Here is a 19,137-nt window from a genome sequence, read left to right as displayed (position 1 = left end):
TGTAAAGTAAATGTGGAAGGTAACAATTGTCTTGTTTCAAAATGCAAACGCTGCTGATTCTCTTGTTCCTCCAAATCGTTTTATACTTTATTTGAAATTCCTCAGCTTTGTTTACATTGATGTAGATTTCTTGAGTTCCTGATCTTTATGATTAACAAAGAGTAAATTGAGAAAAGAAAATCAGCCCATGAACAGACTATGCTGATGAAGGAGAGCATCTGCAGATCAGCAGCACCACTAAACCAACAGACCTCTGTTCTTCATGCCCCTGCTGTGATTAACCTTGTTTGACAAACACAGCTCGGGTCAGGCTGGAGGGGCCTGTGTGTTAAGCTAAGACCTGCTAAAATAACAACACAAGATTACATAGCTGCTCAGGTGCGTTGTATCCCTCAAATTCAGGTCCACTGGAGCAAATCTCCTATCAGATAAGTCAACACAATCACATAGCTGCACAGAGCGTCACAAAAGGCTTCAGCAAATGCCTATTCAACTATTTAAACATAGTGGCTATTTCAACTGGCCTCACATTTAAAGGAAATCCTGCCTAAGAAAATGTATACTATACCAGACACAAAATAAATCTACCAAACCAGGAGTTTTTAAGGTTTTGCAGTCTTTATGTTACAAATATTGACTTCAATATTCTTGTTGTTAGCGGTACACATTGTTTGAAAAACGGCATTTGGATTTGTTGAGGAAAGAATAGTACGATGAAATTACTAATGTATAGGGGTGGAGGAAAAAATCGATTCAGCATAGTATCGCGATAGTTTTCGTGGCGATATTGCATCGATACACAGAAGCCAAGTATCAATCTTTTTTTTATGTAATCAGTTATGGGAGGCATCGGAGAAAGAAATGAGAAATGCGCCGTACGCGTGTAAATCAAACGTCTGGACTTCCTGTCACTCGTAGCGGCGCTGCTGCACAGCTGTTACACGGCGCTGGTCAAAGACGTTAACTCAAGCATAAATCAAACTGACTGCTGGTGCTCTCGTAGCGCTGCAAGCGACCGTGTTAACTGGTGACTTCCGGCCGAAAGTCGCCAATTAACTGTTAATCCGTTACACCGTCATCCCGACGCAGTTCCTGGAGAAGTAATATTATGAACCCAGACACGACGGCGATTGATGCTACGACCTCTTTGGGATTTCCACAACAAGTATGAAGCAGAAATAGTAGTTATTTTCATGGTGGACGGCAGAAATGGAAACTCTTTGCACAGCGATAAACCACAGAAATAAGCCCCGCCCCCTCTCTGGTGCGTCCAGCTCGAATGACGCGACTATGCAGACTGTAACACAAGCAGTTCAGTTTGTCAGGTGCAACATTTATGAAAGTGTTGGTCAGTTTGTCTGCTTGACAATCACATTTTGCTGCAATACAAATTATTGAAGTGAGATGAACAGACTGAAAACGTTATCTTCTTTGTCATATGTTGACAAAGTTTTCCTTTGGGGACAATTTGTGGTGAAAAAAAGGGAATAAAATCGCAATACTCAAAATATCGCAGAATCGTGATAGTATCGAATCGGTACCCAAGTATCGTCATAAAATCGAATCGTGGGACCTCTGGTGATTCCCACCCCTACTAATGTAATGTTTGTTCATATGAGGACTAAATAAAATCAATTACGGTTGATTCTTAAACGTTGTGCTGAAAGCCGCTTTTGACTAGGTTTTTTTTCCTGAATCCTGGAGCAGGATGCAGTATTAAACATATTAAGTCAGATTAGCTAATTAAGACAATGAGCTTCAAATCATATCGATATGGACATGTCAGAAACCACCTTCTATAATTATGAGTTGGTTTATTTTTTATCATGACTATATTATTCACCAGGTTTCTAGATCCTAAAACTAAAAATATAATCAAGTCTGCAGGGTCACTGTCCCTGCAGACTTGATAGAGTTCATATGTAGTTCCCTTGTGATCAGAAGGTGGAAGCCAGCCCAATATAATGACATGATTCACTACAAAACAACAAATTAGCCACTGTTATTTATGGGCATTGCTTCCACACATCAATAACGCTTGGCAATATTGAGAGGCGAGTACCGAAATACATTAACAGTTCATTTGTCCAGTTATCAAACCATTGGACTGACCAAAGACTGAATTATGGGCTACTAACACCATTTGTGGTCACACCAACATCAGTAGAAAGTATTAATTAAAAGTCCATATGTCCTCCCAGAGCTCATGTGCTCAGCCAGTGTCCGCTCCCTCGTTGTATATTGACCACAGGCTGATCCGATGGTCCTTGGATCCAGCAGCTAGCAGTCTTTGTCTGGGGTCCTGGTGGTCAGAGAAGGCCACGCTTAGCACCATGTCCGTGTGGTATTGAAGCACTGCCAGTGGTCGCAGCTTCTTCCACCCGAATATCCGCACCCGATGGTCCCAGCCCGCTGTCGACAGAAGTTTACCGTCTTCCCTGATACACAGCTGGGAAACCCCAGGGTTGACCAGTGGCACGTAGTCCTGGAGCTGTAAAACCACAAAGAGGAAAAGGATCTTAGCAGGTCTTTGCAGGTTAGAACCATGTATCTAACACGCATGCGGAAACACGCATTACAAACACAGAGGATGCCGAGCAGCAGTTTATTTGTGGTAATTGTCAGTGAAACCTAAAACCAAATGAACACATTGTTCATGCAAATAAGGAGACAAAAATAATAATTAGGTCAGTAAGTCGATTAATCACTGCCGTCTAGGAAACTGAGGCCAACACAAACACCAAGAGGGAGCGACTATCAGCTGATCTGATGACTGAGGTCCAAGTGTTAGGCTGGATGTCTTGTTGAACCTGGCTGGAGACTCCTGGGACTCAATCATCAGCCATAAAACATTACGGCACGAGGGCCGCGAGCAGATCTCTCTGCGTCCCACTATTTGGTTTGGAGTAAGGGGGGGGGCTATTCTGGAAGTGGGGGGTGAGTTACCTTTGTCACAGTTTGCAAGAAAGAGAGCGAGACCCTCTCGCTGAAATGCTTGTTTGCAGATGCCTTGTTGCTTTAAGCGGCTCTGATGAATTACATTCACACTGAAAGGTCTGGTCAGCGGGAGAAGAGAACCGATAAATACACTGTTGTAACGTCTGCCTGCTAAAGATTAGCCACAGCTCCCTCTCTCTGTGATCTACAGTGTCTTAGGACTGTATCAATCTCTCTAAAGGGGCAACATTCTGACATATTATAATGAATGACGGCAAAGATCACTATCTAAAGGGCCTGCTGAGGTGGGCATTCCTGGGGAGCGAACGTGCTCTTCCTGCAGACCAGGGATCTCAGCTGGACCTGTAGATGGGACACAAACATCTGGATATGGGAGCTGAAATCAAACTGGACAGCGTATAATTGACTTCATAAGCTGTGTCTAGGGAGACTAATGGATGGGAGGAGACGGTGGAGAATTTATCTGCATGCTCCTGTTCCGGGCAGGAACCATCCACAAGCTGCATGTGGAAGATATAAGCCAGGTACTCATAGCCCAAGTGGATAAAGTGGAATGCAAGGGAGAGAGAGAGCGGGGAGGAATGTCATTGATCAAAACCGAGCGAGAAAAATCAGAACCGGCAGTGATGGGATTTCTTGAGTTTTTTTTGTTTAGCGAACCATCATCCCTGGTACCACTAGTGTGAACGTGAGTGCGCCTGGTTAGACCAAACAAGCCCGATACACCGATATAAAGAAACCCGCAGGGTAAAAGACTGTTTGGAGCTTTGTTATTACCTCAAGAAGTTGGTATGCCCCTACCTCTCTCCATCTGGTTTGCATTAGAGGCCTGATAATGATGGCTTTAAGTATCTGTTTTTGTTTGTTTTGCTTCCCATAGTTTGTGTCAGGAAAAGGCATTTGTTTCATTAAAGGGTCAATTGTAAGCAGTAAATGGCTAATGATGAAGTAATGGTCATTCAGCAGGGCAGGCTGGCTAATCGTTTTGACTTTCTACAGTCTGAGAAAGTCAAAATTAAAATGGTGAGAAAAGAAGTTGTCCTGAGCTATAATTGAAAATGAATGTGCACCTATGTTGGTTCCTAAGCTGCAAGGGTAGAGCGGTTACACATATTTTGTATGATTAATGAATTAGTTGATCAAAAGAAAAGTAATTAATCAGATCAAATATAGAAATGTGCTGGTTCTGCTGCTTTACACGGTTTTAAATCATTGTACATAGAATTTAAATTGAATTGTTAGTTGGACAAAAATACATTTGAAAAAAATCTATTGTAATCTGCATTTTTTTGTACTAGTTTTTGTTTTGATATTTGAGAGACTAATTCATTAATTAATCACAAAAATTATCAACACATTAATAAATAATTCAAATCTGTTTTAGTTGCTGCCTGACTAATATTAGTTGGGTCATACACAGCATCTGCCCATATTCTGATTAACACTGCAGCACAAGGAATACAGATGTTTTTGTTTATATAGAGAATGACACTAGAGTCGGAACAATTAAATTATTGTTAAAAAATTTGTTGATTGATATTTAAAAAAATTATTACAAATTGTAGTTATTTTCTCAAGTAATTGTTTGACATTTTGGACACCGCAAGGCTACCTATTCCCTGTTTCCAGTTTTTTGTACTAAGCTAAGATAAATGTTCATATTTAGCAATCAGAGATAAGCGACAACAACAAACTCTTGGCAAGAAAGCAAAGAAGCTTATTTCCTATTTTGTACTATTGGTGAGACCAAACAGGCAAACATCACCTTGAGCTCGAGTAAAACACGATGATTTCATCGACTAAATGACTAATCGATAAAACAACCAAAAGATGAATGGATAATAGAAATGACAATTAGTTGCAGACCTCGATAACGTCATATTTCAATGTTGGGATAACTCTTCTTTGTTCTTTAAAAAGGAAGTCTAAATTGTGCTGTCATTTAAATTCCATGATCTCCAGAAGAAGCAGCACTGTTGTTCTTGCCGTCGGGTCACACATTGCTGTATGAGTACCAAGAAAACGCTGCTGACTTAAGCGCTGCCATTAACCAAGTCTAAATCTGGAATGAAATCCATCGGCTCTAACCAGCGAGTCCCGGCTTATTTTATTTGACACCACATTTGTCTTCCCCTTCCGTCCTTACTATCTCATCATAGACACAATTCGTCTTTGAACTTCATCATTTTATTTGAACACTCCTTCCTGGCCTGTGTCTCTCACACTCACACACACACACACACACACACACACACTCTTCCTCAGCTGTCAGGAGGCTACCAGCTCTGTTCAGCAGCTGGTTCCACTAGACTTTTTGTGGCCTACATCGGATCCGACACAAACTCACACTTCGGCATCCTCTTATGTCGCATCTCACCGACAGAGGAGACGTTCAAAAGGAGCGTCCACTTGACAGATCTCACTCAAGCCTTGCTCCACTTTTCTCCCTGTCTTTCCTCCTCAGTCTTGGCACGGATCTTGGCGTTCACGCTCATCTACTGAAACGTCCCATCATCGCTCACTCACTCGAGCCTAGCGGCTGGGAGGCTTTCCGCAGGTATTTCTGACACACCCTGTCCCTGAATCACACTCAGCAGCGGGGAGATTACAGCCTTTTGTCACCTTGCCTGTTAGAGCTAGGTGCTGGCTGACAGGGGATGGATGTGTCAAACAGGCTAGAGGTCCCATTCAGAAAAACAAGAGAAGAGAAGCAGGGGGGTGCTGAAGAGAATTTTCATGGCAGTAGCTCATAAATACATCATTTCAACATCAGACTGAGGCTGGACCTGAAAGTCACGACATACAAGGATTGGCTGACGGCTAAAAGAATTCACAAAAGACACCATGGAAGTGACTGCTGGGGGATATGTAGGGGTCTTTTACATTGTAGTGAAGACGAGGGGCAGGAGTTCCACCTGCAGAGAACTGTCATCAGTCTCATAAATAGCTTGCGGTCACCATGCTTGATTTAAACCTTTTAATCTTTCTTTGTGTCTACCTGCATTCGCTTTCTCCAGTCTGCAACCTTGTCACTGCACTTGTTACATTTGAGTGGCCGCCTAAATGTATGTCCATCTGGCTTAACAGCTTGTAAACCCCAACACCCACGCCCTCATAATCTCACCCTGACATATTCCCAAAAATATGAGCTAGAAAGAAAGGAGAAAAAGGCTGAAGATGATTCCATTATTACTATGAAAAGATACAATGCGAGCCAGGTCAAACAGGAGATAAAGGCCTCTGGGAGCCATGTGTAATACATTAACCTCCATTCCTGAGGCTGTCTGTCTTTATCTGCGCTTGATAAGCTCACTTCACAGCCCCTCAGCTTCACTAAATCATAACGGCACTGTGTTGTGTCACATTCAGTTTCTCCTCCATTCCACAAAAAGCATCTATCTTCCTTTCCAGCCAGTTCCACTATATTCAATGGTATTGCAGAGGTAATTTGTGGGAAGTGGGATGCTGTGGCACTTATAGCCTCCTCAGCCTTTATTGCAGCCTCCCACTGTGAACTACTGTTCCCTTTACTGCAGATGTGTTTTTTGTTTAGGTAAGGGGCCTCCGAGGTTTTGATATTTTTATTACCTCTCGCGGGTCGTCCGTCAGGATCCAGCGCCCGGGTCCGCCACCCAGCAGGTCCTCCCGCCCCCATACTGCTGCCACACAAAAATACTTTTGTGGGAAGAACTGAGGATAGCTGTCTGGACGTCACACTGAGCTGCACTTCAGGATAATTTAAAAGCCCCTGTTGGATCTTTTCCCTCTCCTTGTGCTTTTTTCCTGTTATCCTCATCCTGGATTACATGCTGAATCAATATTTTGTTGCATGAGCAAAATAAACCAAATAACTACTCTCCTCCTGTTTTGGTATATTGAATCAAATCCTTCGTAGTGTTTTTCTAGACGCATATTTACGGTGGAAAAAAAATGGGGTTTTGCAAATATTTCTAATTCAAGCATTCATTTGTAAAAAGCCTTGGAAAGAATAATACCCCTTCACGTTGCAGAAGTGCACTCTATGTGCCTGAGGTTCCTCTCTGCTCTGATTCATGGGGATTGGCTACAAAATGGGAGCATTCCCTTTTGCTCATGAAATCAAGAGAAAATATAGCTTCAAATGAGGCGTTTAATTCTCTGAAGCACTGGCTGTTACGTAAAATGAATTATGGTGCAAAGCTGATGCGTCTCTTTGGTGTGGCAGAAGATGCTCTGGCATGGGCTTTACTGTAAAGTTTCTTAATGCATGTGTGAGAATTTCTTTTGTGATGTGTTTGTTATCCAGAGCTATTCATATCCACGCCTAATGTGTGATTGTGTCAGTGTGAATGTTTGTGGGTGGTTTGAGTCTGGAGTGACAGCCCCAGCCCGGCCCTTGGCCCCTAGCCCTGCCAACGCTGTGTAACCAGCAGCTGATTTATGGCCCCCGGAGCCCTACTGAGCCTCTTCCTCTTTGGCCCCCGATGTTTTCCAAGAGAGCCTAGAGAAAGGCCACTTTTCTCTTCTCCCATCTCCGTCATTACCTTTTTATTATATTTCATGGTATTTAGCACGCGCTCAAACACGCTTGTGCAACAATAAGTTAGCAGGTAGCAGTTCAGAACCTTAACTAGGGACCCTTCAGGAGGCCTTATGAATATTATAATAGTTACTCAACCAGGACACGGTCAAGGCATATTTGAAAATTGTAAAAAAAAAAAAAAAATGTTACTACAACTCATTTGAAAAAAAGTATTCCGATTCAATAAAAAAAATAAATCAACACATTTAGTGAGATGTAACTCCTACATGTTGTGATTGACAGTGAAAGAAAAGCAGTTAGAGACAGTTAGCCGAATGTAATTAATAAACTGTTTAGGTAAATGGATTTGATAAATGTTTGAAATAGTTAACTAAAAGTAATGGATAAACAATTAAAAGTGTAAGCTTAAACTCATTGATAGATGGTTAAAACAGTTACCTAAAGTAATGGATCAATTGTTAAAATAGCTACAATAATGTATAATTGGTTGAAATAGTTTGCTAAAAGTAACGGATAAACAGTTAAAATAGTGAGCTAAAACTCATTGACATAATGGTTAAAATAGTTAACTTAAAGTAATAGCTAAATGGTTAAAATGGTTAGCTAAAAGTAATGGATAAACAGTTAAAATAGTGAGCTTAAAGAAATGGATAAACAGTTGAAATAAAATAGTAATGCATGAATGGTTCAATGTGGAGCTTTGGCCGAATGCAAACTTGAACAAGTAGACCCTAACCATTGATATTTCAAAATGTACACTAAATGTATTGTATGTATATAAGAATATCCACAGGGCTTCCATGGGAATGCTCATCCAACCTTATTGTGTGTTGACAACAGTCATAGTTTATAGTGTTAAATACCAGATGGAAACCATGAGGGTGTGGATGAAGTAGTCCATACGACAGGACTGTGAGGGAAACACTAGACGAGACAACACTACTATTCTCTCTTAGCCTGTCCTCTGCTGACCTGCAGGTTGTTCTGTCTGTCCAGCATCCAGGCGGAGAGTTTGTTTTCAGAGGAGCCAGCTACGCCCCTCAGACACTTGATGTCAAAGGTCAGGCACATGATGGGCTCGGGGTGGGCTTTGGCTTGGCTCAGCATGGACCTCTGGGTTACGTCCCACAGCAACAGGGAACCGTCCTCGTACCCGGCCACCAGGAGTGGTCCGTGACCAGAGTCTGGCTGCAGGAAGGAGGGAGGATGATAAAGAAAGAGGAGGGACAGTGAGATGGGAAGAGAGAACGCTAAGAGTAATGTGATGTACGATGTGAGATGAGAGCTGTGGAGTAAAAAAAAAGCCACATAAACCGCTGTGTGGTGCTGGAAGCGGAGCAGAGGTTATCATTTTGGAAGCTCCTGTTGACACTCGGAAAGACGCTGTGGGCTCCATTCGTCAGGCGGCTGCTCTCTCTTTCCAACACTCCATTACACCACTCCTCACTTTGCTCCTCATCTATATTTTTGAGCCGAAGGACTCTCTCCCCGCACTGATACATATATACAGACTGCAGTAACAGACTGCAAAACCTTTTCAAAACTTGACTTATTTAAATTATTTAAAACCCAAGTGCAGTGTTTTGATTTGAATATTATTATAAAATGACCTCACTAAAATATGGCATTACATACATGTGTAGTTTATTTTGTATACACACACACACATATATATGCATTGTTTTGTTTTGTTATATTTTATCTATACCTATTTTGTTTATATAAATATGCTTTTGCTATACATAGCATTAGAATTATTTATATCTTATCCATTAACATTTTAACAGAGATTATTTCTTATTTTTACATAAACGTCAATAAATTAAATACTTACTTAGGTACAGTATTACTGCTGCAAATAACGATTTTCTTAATAATTGATTATTAAAGAAATATTTTTTTCACTATAATTTTTATTTTCTTGTGTTCCAGAAAAACAATTTACAATCAAAGAAAACAGAGAAGTGTTGGAGAACCTGGAACCAGAGAATGTTTGGAAATTTAGCTTTATTGATAACTTCAACGATTAGTTAATATTAATTTATTATCTGCTGATCGACTGATTGATTAATCAACTAAATAACTGACTAGTTTCAACTCTAAACACATTATGCTTGCACACAACATGTAGAAAAAACACACACAATAGTCTTGCTTCATCCCCATTCCACCGCAGGACATTTCAGATCCAGCCGCAATGTTTACAACTGGTGAAATCATCAGAGTAAATCTTTCAAATCACATGAAATGAAATAAAACCAGGTGCACAAACAGGCATCAGCCGTAAAACCTAAAATTATTACCTCTGTTAAACATAAAAGAGAGCAACCTTCACCGAACACAAAATGTACAGTAGTTGTGTGTGTGTGTGTGTGTGTGTGTGTGTGTGTGTGTGTACACACACACACACACACACACACACACACACACACACACACACACACACACACACACACACACACACACACACACACACAGTAAATCACCTCTGTGAACGAGAACATAAAGGTTAACTGATACAAACTGGGGTCTTCATGTATCTTTGCATTGCTCTATGGAAGAAAGGTAGGACTGAAGGAGAGAGGAGAAAGGAAAAAGTACCGTAGACAGGGGGAGGGACAATTGGTGTGCTCAAACCTCTATCCTGTTTTAACAAATTCCCAAAATTCTTCTGTGCACATACAGTACATGGAGACGGTTGTGGAAGTACCAAGCATCCATGTATGGCTGCAGTGTTATCCAAACAACAATTCAACGTTTCCCAGCTTTGAAAGACCGCAGCCTGTGGAACGGCGTAATACATTTCAGAAGACTTATGAATGCACAGATATATACTTCGCTTTAACATACCATCAGGCCCCCAGCAAAAGCACTGTGCCTTGCAGAAGTGAGAAGGGAAAGAAATGTTTTCCATATGTGCGAGGGGGCCATGTCTTTTTTTTTCCATCCATCTTCAAGTCCTCTTCTCACTTAACGCTCTATATTTCTCTTCTTCCAGCTTTAAACAAATTATAGACAGAGTCGTGTATTCCTTCCAAACACATCAGCGAGGACGAACACTGAGGGATTATGAAAACAAATAAAAACAAGTGAAAATCACTGGCCCCTGCTTGCCGGCAGGGCCCGGGTAAGCGTTCCAGGCTTGGGGCCCCCGTTTCACTTAAGTGTAGGACCGCCTTGATTGATGATGTCATGGGTCGGAGGTCAGGGAACCCTGGGTAGACACCTAATTCATTATATCCTCCACAGGCCTTTCTACAAGAGGGCTCTCTGCTGGAGTGGGGCTGGGGCTCTGGGAGGAGATTCATCACCATAGAACAGCTAGAAAGACAGATGGATGGAAGCCGGGTGAAGAGGCAGAAGAGAAATGACCCTGGATCGTTTCTAGAATGGCAACAAGTTGGGCTCCAACTTGTTGATAGTCATGGTCCTCATGGTATTTATGAAGCATGTTCAAATGTGATGCATCCGTGTACCATCATGCATGTTAAAATGTATGTTAAATGCATTTAAAAAAAAGCAACCATTTTAAGCCAGTAGGCTGAAAGCCCTTATTTCTAAATACGTGTCTAGTCAGACGGTCACTCAAGCAGTTGGTTCAGACCACTACAGTCCAGTAAGATTAAAATCCCATTGATGCTGAGGCAACACACAGAACCCATGTCACCTATGGAGATACTAAAACAAGCTCTAACAAATAACAACAACAAATAACTGTGATTGCAAAGCTATTAGATCTAAATTAGTGTTAGTTCCTGTGAGTTTCCAACTCAAGACAAATATACTGCACACACAGAATTCAACTCCATACTCGTGTTTTCTATTAAGGCTGAAACAAAGGATTATTTTAATTATCGGTTAACCGGTAACAATAATCGATTTGGTCTACAAAGTGCCAGACCAAAGCAATAACAATTAAGGACTCACCTTCAAATTGCTTGTTTTGTCTGACCAAAAGTCCCAAACTCAAAGATATTCAATTTACACTAACATAAGACAAGAAATCCTTACAATTGAAAAGATAGAACTAGCTGACATTTAGCATTCAATCCTTAGAAAATGACTACTCTAGTATAAACGATGACGGTGGCTGTAGACAGTGGCTGTAGATGTGAGCTACAGCTTCTAAAAAAGGCATGACTTAATACACACAGACAATGACAATATTATCTTTTTACACCCTGATGCTCAGAAGGTGTTACTATATTTCAGATAACATGACCACTGAAAATAAACATAAAAAGCAGCTATAAATGTTAATTTGTGGCTTGGTTTAATCCTCCCGACACAAATGTTTTGCATGCCAACTTTTTTTCTTGATGCAAGTCATCAACCTTTCGTGTAAGTATTCTAATATTGGATTCATTTCCATATACAACTCGTTATGTATTGGCCTAAACATTAACGTTAAAGGCATCCACAAATACGTCCTGGTCAAATCCTCGTCTCCAAGCTAGCTTGCTTTATGCCATGTGTTGCACTGTGGCATTATTGATTATTTATGTATGTGTTGTGCTATTATGTGTATCTTTATCATATGATATATATTCAATTTAAAAGGAAGTGTCATTTTATTTTATTTTCTAGGATGGATGTTTAACATCTGGCCAGGATCAACAGCTGATTATTAGGCTTTTAGACTATTTCTGGCTCATTTACAGTTTTTTTTCACTATAAATCCATGAGTGCCGTCTCCTCCAAATGACCTAATATAATAAATAAAAAAAACATGGATAAATTAAATCTAAATGCAATTAGAGCAAAGTATGTGGTGAATGGTGATATCCTGAATTTATTGTATATTCCATCAACCCAGAGAACAACAGCTTGTTTGCTGATGTGGCCACCACAGGCCTGAGGCAGGCACTGTTTCAACATAAGGAACCAATCGTTTCCTCTGGTTTTAGACCCGGTCCACCATGATGTCATAGCCACGAGGCAGCAAGGTGATGAGCTGAGAGTGATGGATATCTGTATAGGAACATTTCCTTTTCCCCGCCAGCCTCTGTTCACATTAAAAGTCTTGCACATCATACATCAATACTGTCCCCCTGGCCAGAGCCCCGCACACGGCAGGCCCACATGTGGGGGAACTTTCTCCCTCCACGTCAGCGCTTCAGAGCCAATCAGATTCAGAGAAATCAGATGGTAAGCTCCGTCACCTCTCAGACATAGCCCAGCACATGAACCAAGTGGCTGGGTGGGTTTTTCAGAAGGGAAGCTGATCTGAGGAGAAAATGCAGTTTAACACTGCATTTAATCTTTTTCCATAAACTCCAGCAGAGAGGGCTTAAAGGCCGACAATAAATCTGTTGGTGAGTCTGTCTTGGAAATAATGGGAGGATAATCACTTCTCGTCTCAACGGTGGGAAGAAAAGAGGGAGGGATGGTGAGAGGGAAGACAGAGAGAGGAGATAATTGCCAGTGGCTTCATCCTGGTGTGTGTGTGTGTGTGTGTGAGAGAGTGTGGGAGATGGAGAGAGATGGGATGGAGAGAGAGGGTGACAGTTTCAGCTGTTGCCTCCTGCTGTGTAAGGTTCAGGAAACAGTGGGTAGCATGTGAGCATTTGATGTGAAAGACAAGTGAGCATTTTTCTTATGACACTGGCAGACAAAATGTGTGGGTAGAGTTCTCTCTCTCTCTCTCTCTCTCTCTCTCTCTCTCTCTCTCTCTCTCTCTCTCTCTCTCTCTCTCTCTCTCTCTCTCTCTCTCTCTCTCTCTCTCTCTCTCTCTCTCTCTCTCTCTCTCTCTCTCTCTCTCTCTAGTCACTTCCCACTGTTTGGACCCCTTGAGTCTCAGTCAGTGTAACTGATGAACATGCCTCAGCCTTGAAAGGAATCAGACTGGGATGATTTAGAATCACCTGGGCCCTTCGGCTTTGAAGCCAGACAGCTGCCTGTGCTGTATTACAATGATGTTATATAATTTATAATGATATAATTGATCATTATGTTTCCTGGCACTCAACACTGAACCAGCATTGGTTCATAAATCAGATGATGAAAGGTGGGTGTAACGGTGAAATCAAAGGGGAATAGAAACACATTGTACATTGTAAGACTCTAACTTGTCTACTTGCGTCCATAATAATTTCACAAACACAATGTCAGCTTTATGGCTTTTATAGTTTGTGTTACAGGAATATTGAATGTGCATGGGCCAGCAACGTTACTCACTAAAGGCATTACAATGATAAGCTGTGTTTTGATTTCTGTTGCCTGTAAATTGTACAGCCCCAATGTATTCAAAAAAAGTCTAAAACCTCACTTCGTCCCCCAAAGCCCCAAACCCAAAGAGTTAATAATTAACCGTAACAATAATTACAGGGTCTCCTTAATGGCTGGAAAATAAAACTTTTTCGACAGCATTTCCAAAACAGAAAGCAACCTTTTTTGCCCGGATCAGATTGGATGTGCAGCTGCAGGCTGATATATGGCTGTGAACCCACGGCCCTTCCAAACGCTCTAATTACAGTGTTGGGACCCAGTGCCAGCTGAGAAGAAACGCTTGGGAAAAATGGCTCAGGACAAGTTGTTGGGCTGTAAATCACGGGCAACGTCTCTCATGTGCCTTTTTGTTGACTTTTCTTTTATTGTGTCTCGTTACTGGCTGATGGCCAATCAGAATAAAGCAGGTATGTATGGAAAAAGTACCTTTTCTTTCCTCCTTGTTTTAAATGTTAGAGAATGCACTGTTTTTATAATGGCTACCAAGCTGAACTCATTGAACTTGAAATGTAGTTATAGAGGGACACTTCTACTTTTTGCTTACCTGCCACAATTTGATACACATGACCATCCCCAGTTTAGCGTCTGGTACCAGGGTGCAGACTGGGGTCTTGCTGGGTAGCTCAATAATCTTGATCTGAAGGGAACACAAGATGATTACAATTTAAAAAGCACTAGAGACAGCTGACTCGTCAAATCCACATTCTACATCAATGCTAGCTCTGTGAGGCTGTGAAGTACGGAGACAGAGGAGGGCTTTGAGCTAAATGGGTGCTAACATGGTCACAATGACAATGGTAACATGTTAATGATTAGCAGGTATAATGATTACCTGCTAACCTGCCAATTACCTGTTTGCTATCTTGGTTTAGCATGCCAATATTACAGAGGAAATCCATACATTTTTGACATCAAGTTTATCTTAGGGAGTACTACTGCATTATGTGAAAAAATTCAAAGCATATCTATTGCCTCCACACGTCTTAACACGGTGACAGCTCAGCCAGTGGCTCGCAGCTAACGGTGCTACAATCACCAACAGTGCAAACAACGGCAACAGTGCTAACAGAGCTAACAGTGTTTACCTGGAGGGGAAGTGGAGACATTACTGTTCTGAGTTTTGTATAGAGAACCATTAAAGCTTTTTGTGACTGCAGAGGGATCTGTGGGTAGTCTGATAAACTGTTTTGAATTACGCCACTTGAGGCAAAACTTGAGGTTAGTGCAGAAGACTAAAAGTTTGAACAATACAACAATACAAATTGCCATTCGCGTGCGAGCGTGTGTGTGTGTGTATATATATATATATATATATATATATATATATATATATATATATATATGTATATATATATATATATATATACACACATACATACATGCATACATACATACACACACACACTGTATTCAAATAACAAAACAGCAATCTGCATCTTTCATTGTGCTTCAGGACCTCCGCAGATCCAACCAGCAGTACAGTACCATCCATCAGAGCGGAGCAGCCGGCCCCCTGTCTATAATAAATCCTGCTAAAGCCTGACTCCGTGACATGAATGGTGTTTTCCTGCACACATTGGCACTGATTCTGATAAAATACACAGCCTAATGAAGCAAATGACAAAGTGTGTGTCTTGGTATGTGTGTACCCACAGCACTACCAAAACTTCCTCCACACTGATGATCCACATATTCATCCTCATTAGGCCTCAGATTAAACATCCCTTTAAGGAAGTGATCTGTATTTTAGCGCTAGGCCACATCTGTCCTGCGTGTTTACCTTTGCGTGCCTGACAAAGAGGGCCTTTAAGAACTTCTGTGCCTCAGGTGTTCACTGTTCTTGTGTGGCATCCCACTGCCCATAAATAAAACACCAACACCAATAATTAATGTTTCTTCCATGGCAGCAATCTCCTGGCAGGAATCTTGCTGTGAGCAGTAAACAGCAAAACCACCTGAAATAGGACATTATTATTCCGTTTTTTAGTATACGTATGCATTTTACACATGGCACTAAATCACACCATTGTTTATGTTTTGTGGCAAGTACATACATATTGTTTCTTGGGGGAATTCATTAATGTGAGTTTTTTTTTTTTTTTGCGGCTACACGATAAGCATCTGTCGTGGTTAGTTATGTCTGTGGAATGGGGTGGGGAGACCAAATGACAAAATCGGCTGCAGCCCGTTTTAGTCTAACTTGTATGGGTGTGTGTGTGTTTCTGTCTGTCTGTGTCTGTTGGGACAATAGCATTATTGAGGTGCTGGGAGTCACAGGCGCCCTGATGCCTGGCCTGCTGGACTGGGGTTAGCAGAGGCACGTTTGGCTGGATCAGGTGACTGCTCTGTCCCTTTCAAGTGTGGCTCCTCCACAGCAGAGCAAGTAACATGAATCTAGAGGCAATAAAAGATGGCTGAATCGCTGGCTGACCTCTCCCCATCCTGCCTCAATCCACACAAAACCCTTTAGGCTTGTGAGTGTTGAGCATTAACTATGTGACATACCACTGAGATTTAATTCCAGTGCACAACCTTTTCATGCTTGGGAATTCTCTTTTTAATCCATCAATCTAAAAGATTATAAACAGACACTTTGACTATTTCATCATCTAAAGTAGCAGTTACCTCCTAAAGGGCACAATTGCCTTGTTTTCTTAGGCCCTCAAAGAGCTATTAGGTGTTTTACACAAAGAGATTCACAGAATGACATACTACTTGCCACAGCCAAAATTAACCCACATTTAGCTGGTGGCTGGTATTGGTTCCTATTCTTGCTATGTGCATGCTGACTCATGACATGAATTCTGGTTTTAATGATGCTGTTTAGATTGCTGTCTGTAGGTCCTGGCTGCAAACCGCATGCTCGACACATTCATTGACGATCGGCTAAAATTATTACGTTGGGCACCCGATTGAATTAAAGCCATTTATGGATCAGAACACTTGCAAATGATCACGGTGTGATCATAGGACAAGATGACAGAGGTTTGATGTGAGAACAACTATTGCTTTGGAACTTCTATGTTTCTATGAACCTACTAAAAGCACTTAAAGTCAACTCGTCAAACATGCAAGCGCAAGTCTGTTCAGGTTTATACAGGTTGGCATTTTTTATTCTCATCAGACCGTATCCAATCAACCATCCCACCTGCTGCCAATAAATTCAAGGATGTTTCTGCTGAATATAGGACAACATCTGTCATTGGAAACTCTGCAGCGTCTCTGGTTATTTTTCCCAAACTATATTGTAAATCCCTCCTTAAATATTTAGAGATAAACACACTTTAAAAGCATGAAAAGTAAATTGTATTATACACAATGTATTCATTCATGCTTTCTGTCTTTAACCTCAATCAAAAACTGCAACATTTTGAAGTACTCCGTGATAAAAAATTTAACAAATAAGCATGAATATGTATTGTCATTATATTATATATTATCGTAAGCAATTAATTTATACATAGCAGAGTAACATTCCACAGGAAATACTAAAATCCTGTAGCTTTGGCAAACTCTTAAAAAGTGACACTGCATCTTTTTTTTTTTTACAGTTATCCTTTTCAAGGTTGCAGGGGGCTAGAGCACATCCCAGCATGCACTGGGTGAGAAGGAGTGTACAAACTGGATTGGTTATGGGATAAAACCCAGACACATTCACACTCACATCCAAACCTCCAGACAATTTAGAGTTTCTGTTCCGAATGTCTGACCTCTTCTGTCTGTTGTCCAGCGAAGGCCAGCAGGCGCATCCCAGGGCTCGTCTCCAGCATGGAGCACTGACAGAATCCAACACTGCCGGTCCACACAGAGTCCATCACCTCACTACGACCTTCGCTCAGATCCCACAGACAGACCCGCATGTCCCGTCCCTGACTGCTCCACAAATGGTGAGAAGGAAAACAGACAAAAGCTGCAGTTCTTTGCATATTTCAAAAAACATGTTTCATCTCAACATAAATCTGACACTGAATCCTAACAATCAAATAATTTCATCACCACAGGATCACAGTTTAGTTAAAAAGAAAGCCAGACAATCTGAAGTTAACATGCTCTGACAGAAACAGTAAGCGAAGGATGAGTACGACATCTTACCAGAAAGTTCAGAGAACCGGCCTCACCTGATGAGGGTGTCCGTCGCCTGCAGGGTGCTGACCCAGATGACCGAGCTACCAGAATGACCATCTACAACCTTCTCAGCTCTCCTGGTGTTCAGGTTCCACATATGGATGGCACCCTTCCCTGACCTGGAAAACCAAACAGAATGCTGTGTAGTAGGTTGTTTTGACACGCACGCGCACACACTCACACATGAGCGCACACACACACAGAATACCAAAAATGACAATTTTTGCTCTTATTCAAACTAACAAATATCATAAGCAAATTTAACTTTTTGTGCGTGCTGATCTTAAACATCCAAACTCTGTGGCTGTTTAAAAATATGAAGTGAATAATGATTAGCTGGCTTGGTATCTACTTATATACTTTAGATGAACAATCTTCACTGTTTGAGGAGGGTGAAGAGCCAGAATATGAATGTTGAGATAAATGACTCACCCAGAAAACAGGAGGGGAGTGTCTCCTCTATTGCAGCTAAAATGGAGGGTGTTGAGGGGCCCACCAGCCCCCCTAAGGGTGTAGATGGGGGACGGAGCAGGACGAGACATCCCTGGGTCATGCAATCAATGTGTGGCTGCAGGCAGGCCGCAAACCTGTGTCATGAAACCCACCGAAACAGACAACAAGAAAATTGAGCTGAGATGAGCTGCGTTGTCGCTGGAACGTATGTCTCCAGCAATAACCTTCAACAGTTTACTTGACTCTTGCAGAGGAATACAATACCATCGTTAAAAGTAGGCCTAAAATCTACAATTATCAGAAATGTAGTCATCTCATTTTGTTTGTGCACAATTACTGAGCAAAGATTGTCAGAAAGTAGTAGCTCCATTTTGCCTCGAAGCCGTTCTCTTACACGGCGCAGACAGTTGTGTTTAATGCGCCGTCTGTATTTGCTCTATTGTTAGTAGCTACAAACCCTGTGGCTCTCTCTCTCCGTCTTCCTCCTTCTCATCTACCCGATAACACCTCTCTTACTCAATACGTCATAAATCACAACCCCTGACAGCTTAATTACAGTAAACAGACGGAGATTCAGGCTTCTCACTCCTCTTGTGATCAACAGCCGTTGTCCCAGAGGCAGAAGTAACAGCGCAGGCTTTTATGTCGTTTGTAGGCTGGGGCGCTAAGGAAACCCAACCGACCGCAGGTATGCTGCTAGGAAATGATGCGTCAACATTAAATTGCAGTACAATCACACGTGAGTGACTCTTAGTTATTGGCTTTGGGAAGCCAATATCCATCTATCTTTCCAAATTCTGCTTATGTTGAGAATGACAGGTGTCTTGAACCCGTTCATGCCAGGCAGCATA

The 19,137-nt window shown here is 41.5% G+C and overlaps 1 protein-coding gene across 1 annotated transcript; it reads right to left on the bottom strand.

Annotated features, from left to right (window-relative positions):
• Window positions 1-2,212: 2,212 nt before the first annotated feature.
• gnb1l (guanine nucleotide binding protein (G protein), beta polypeptide 1-like) lies at window positions 2,213-18,375 on the bottom strand (the record flags this gene model as incomplete). Its single annotated transcript, XM_079222491.1, has 6 exons — window positions 2,213-2,491; window positions 8,453-8,668; window positions 14,253-14,345; window positions 17,419-17,581; window positions 17,827-17,952; window positions 18,266-18,375. The coding sequence occupies 6 exons, from the start codon at window positions 18,373-18,375 to the stop codon at window positions 2,213-2,215; spliced, it is 987 nt and encodes a 328-aa protein (XP_079078617.1).
• Window positions 18,376-19,137: the final 762 nt, after the last annotated feature.

This window comes from Taurulus bubalis, assembly GCF_910589615.1.
Source record: "Taurulus bubalis genome assembly, chromosome: 8".
NCBI classification, from domain to species: domain Eukaryota; kingdom Metazoa; phylum Chordata; class Actinopteri; order Perciformes; family Cottidae; genus Taurulus; species Taurulus bubalis.
This window is presented reverse-complemented; position numbering and strand designations above follow the sequence as displayed.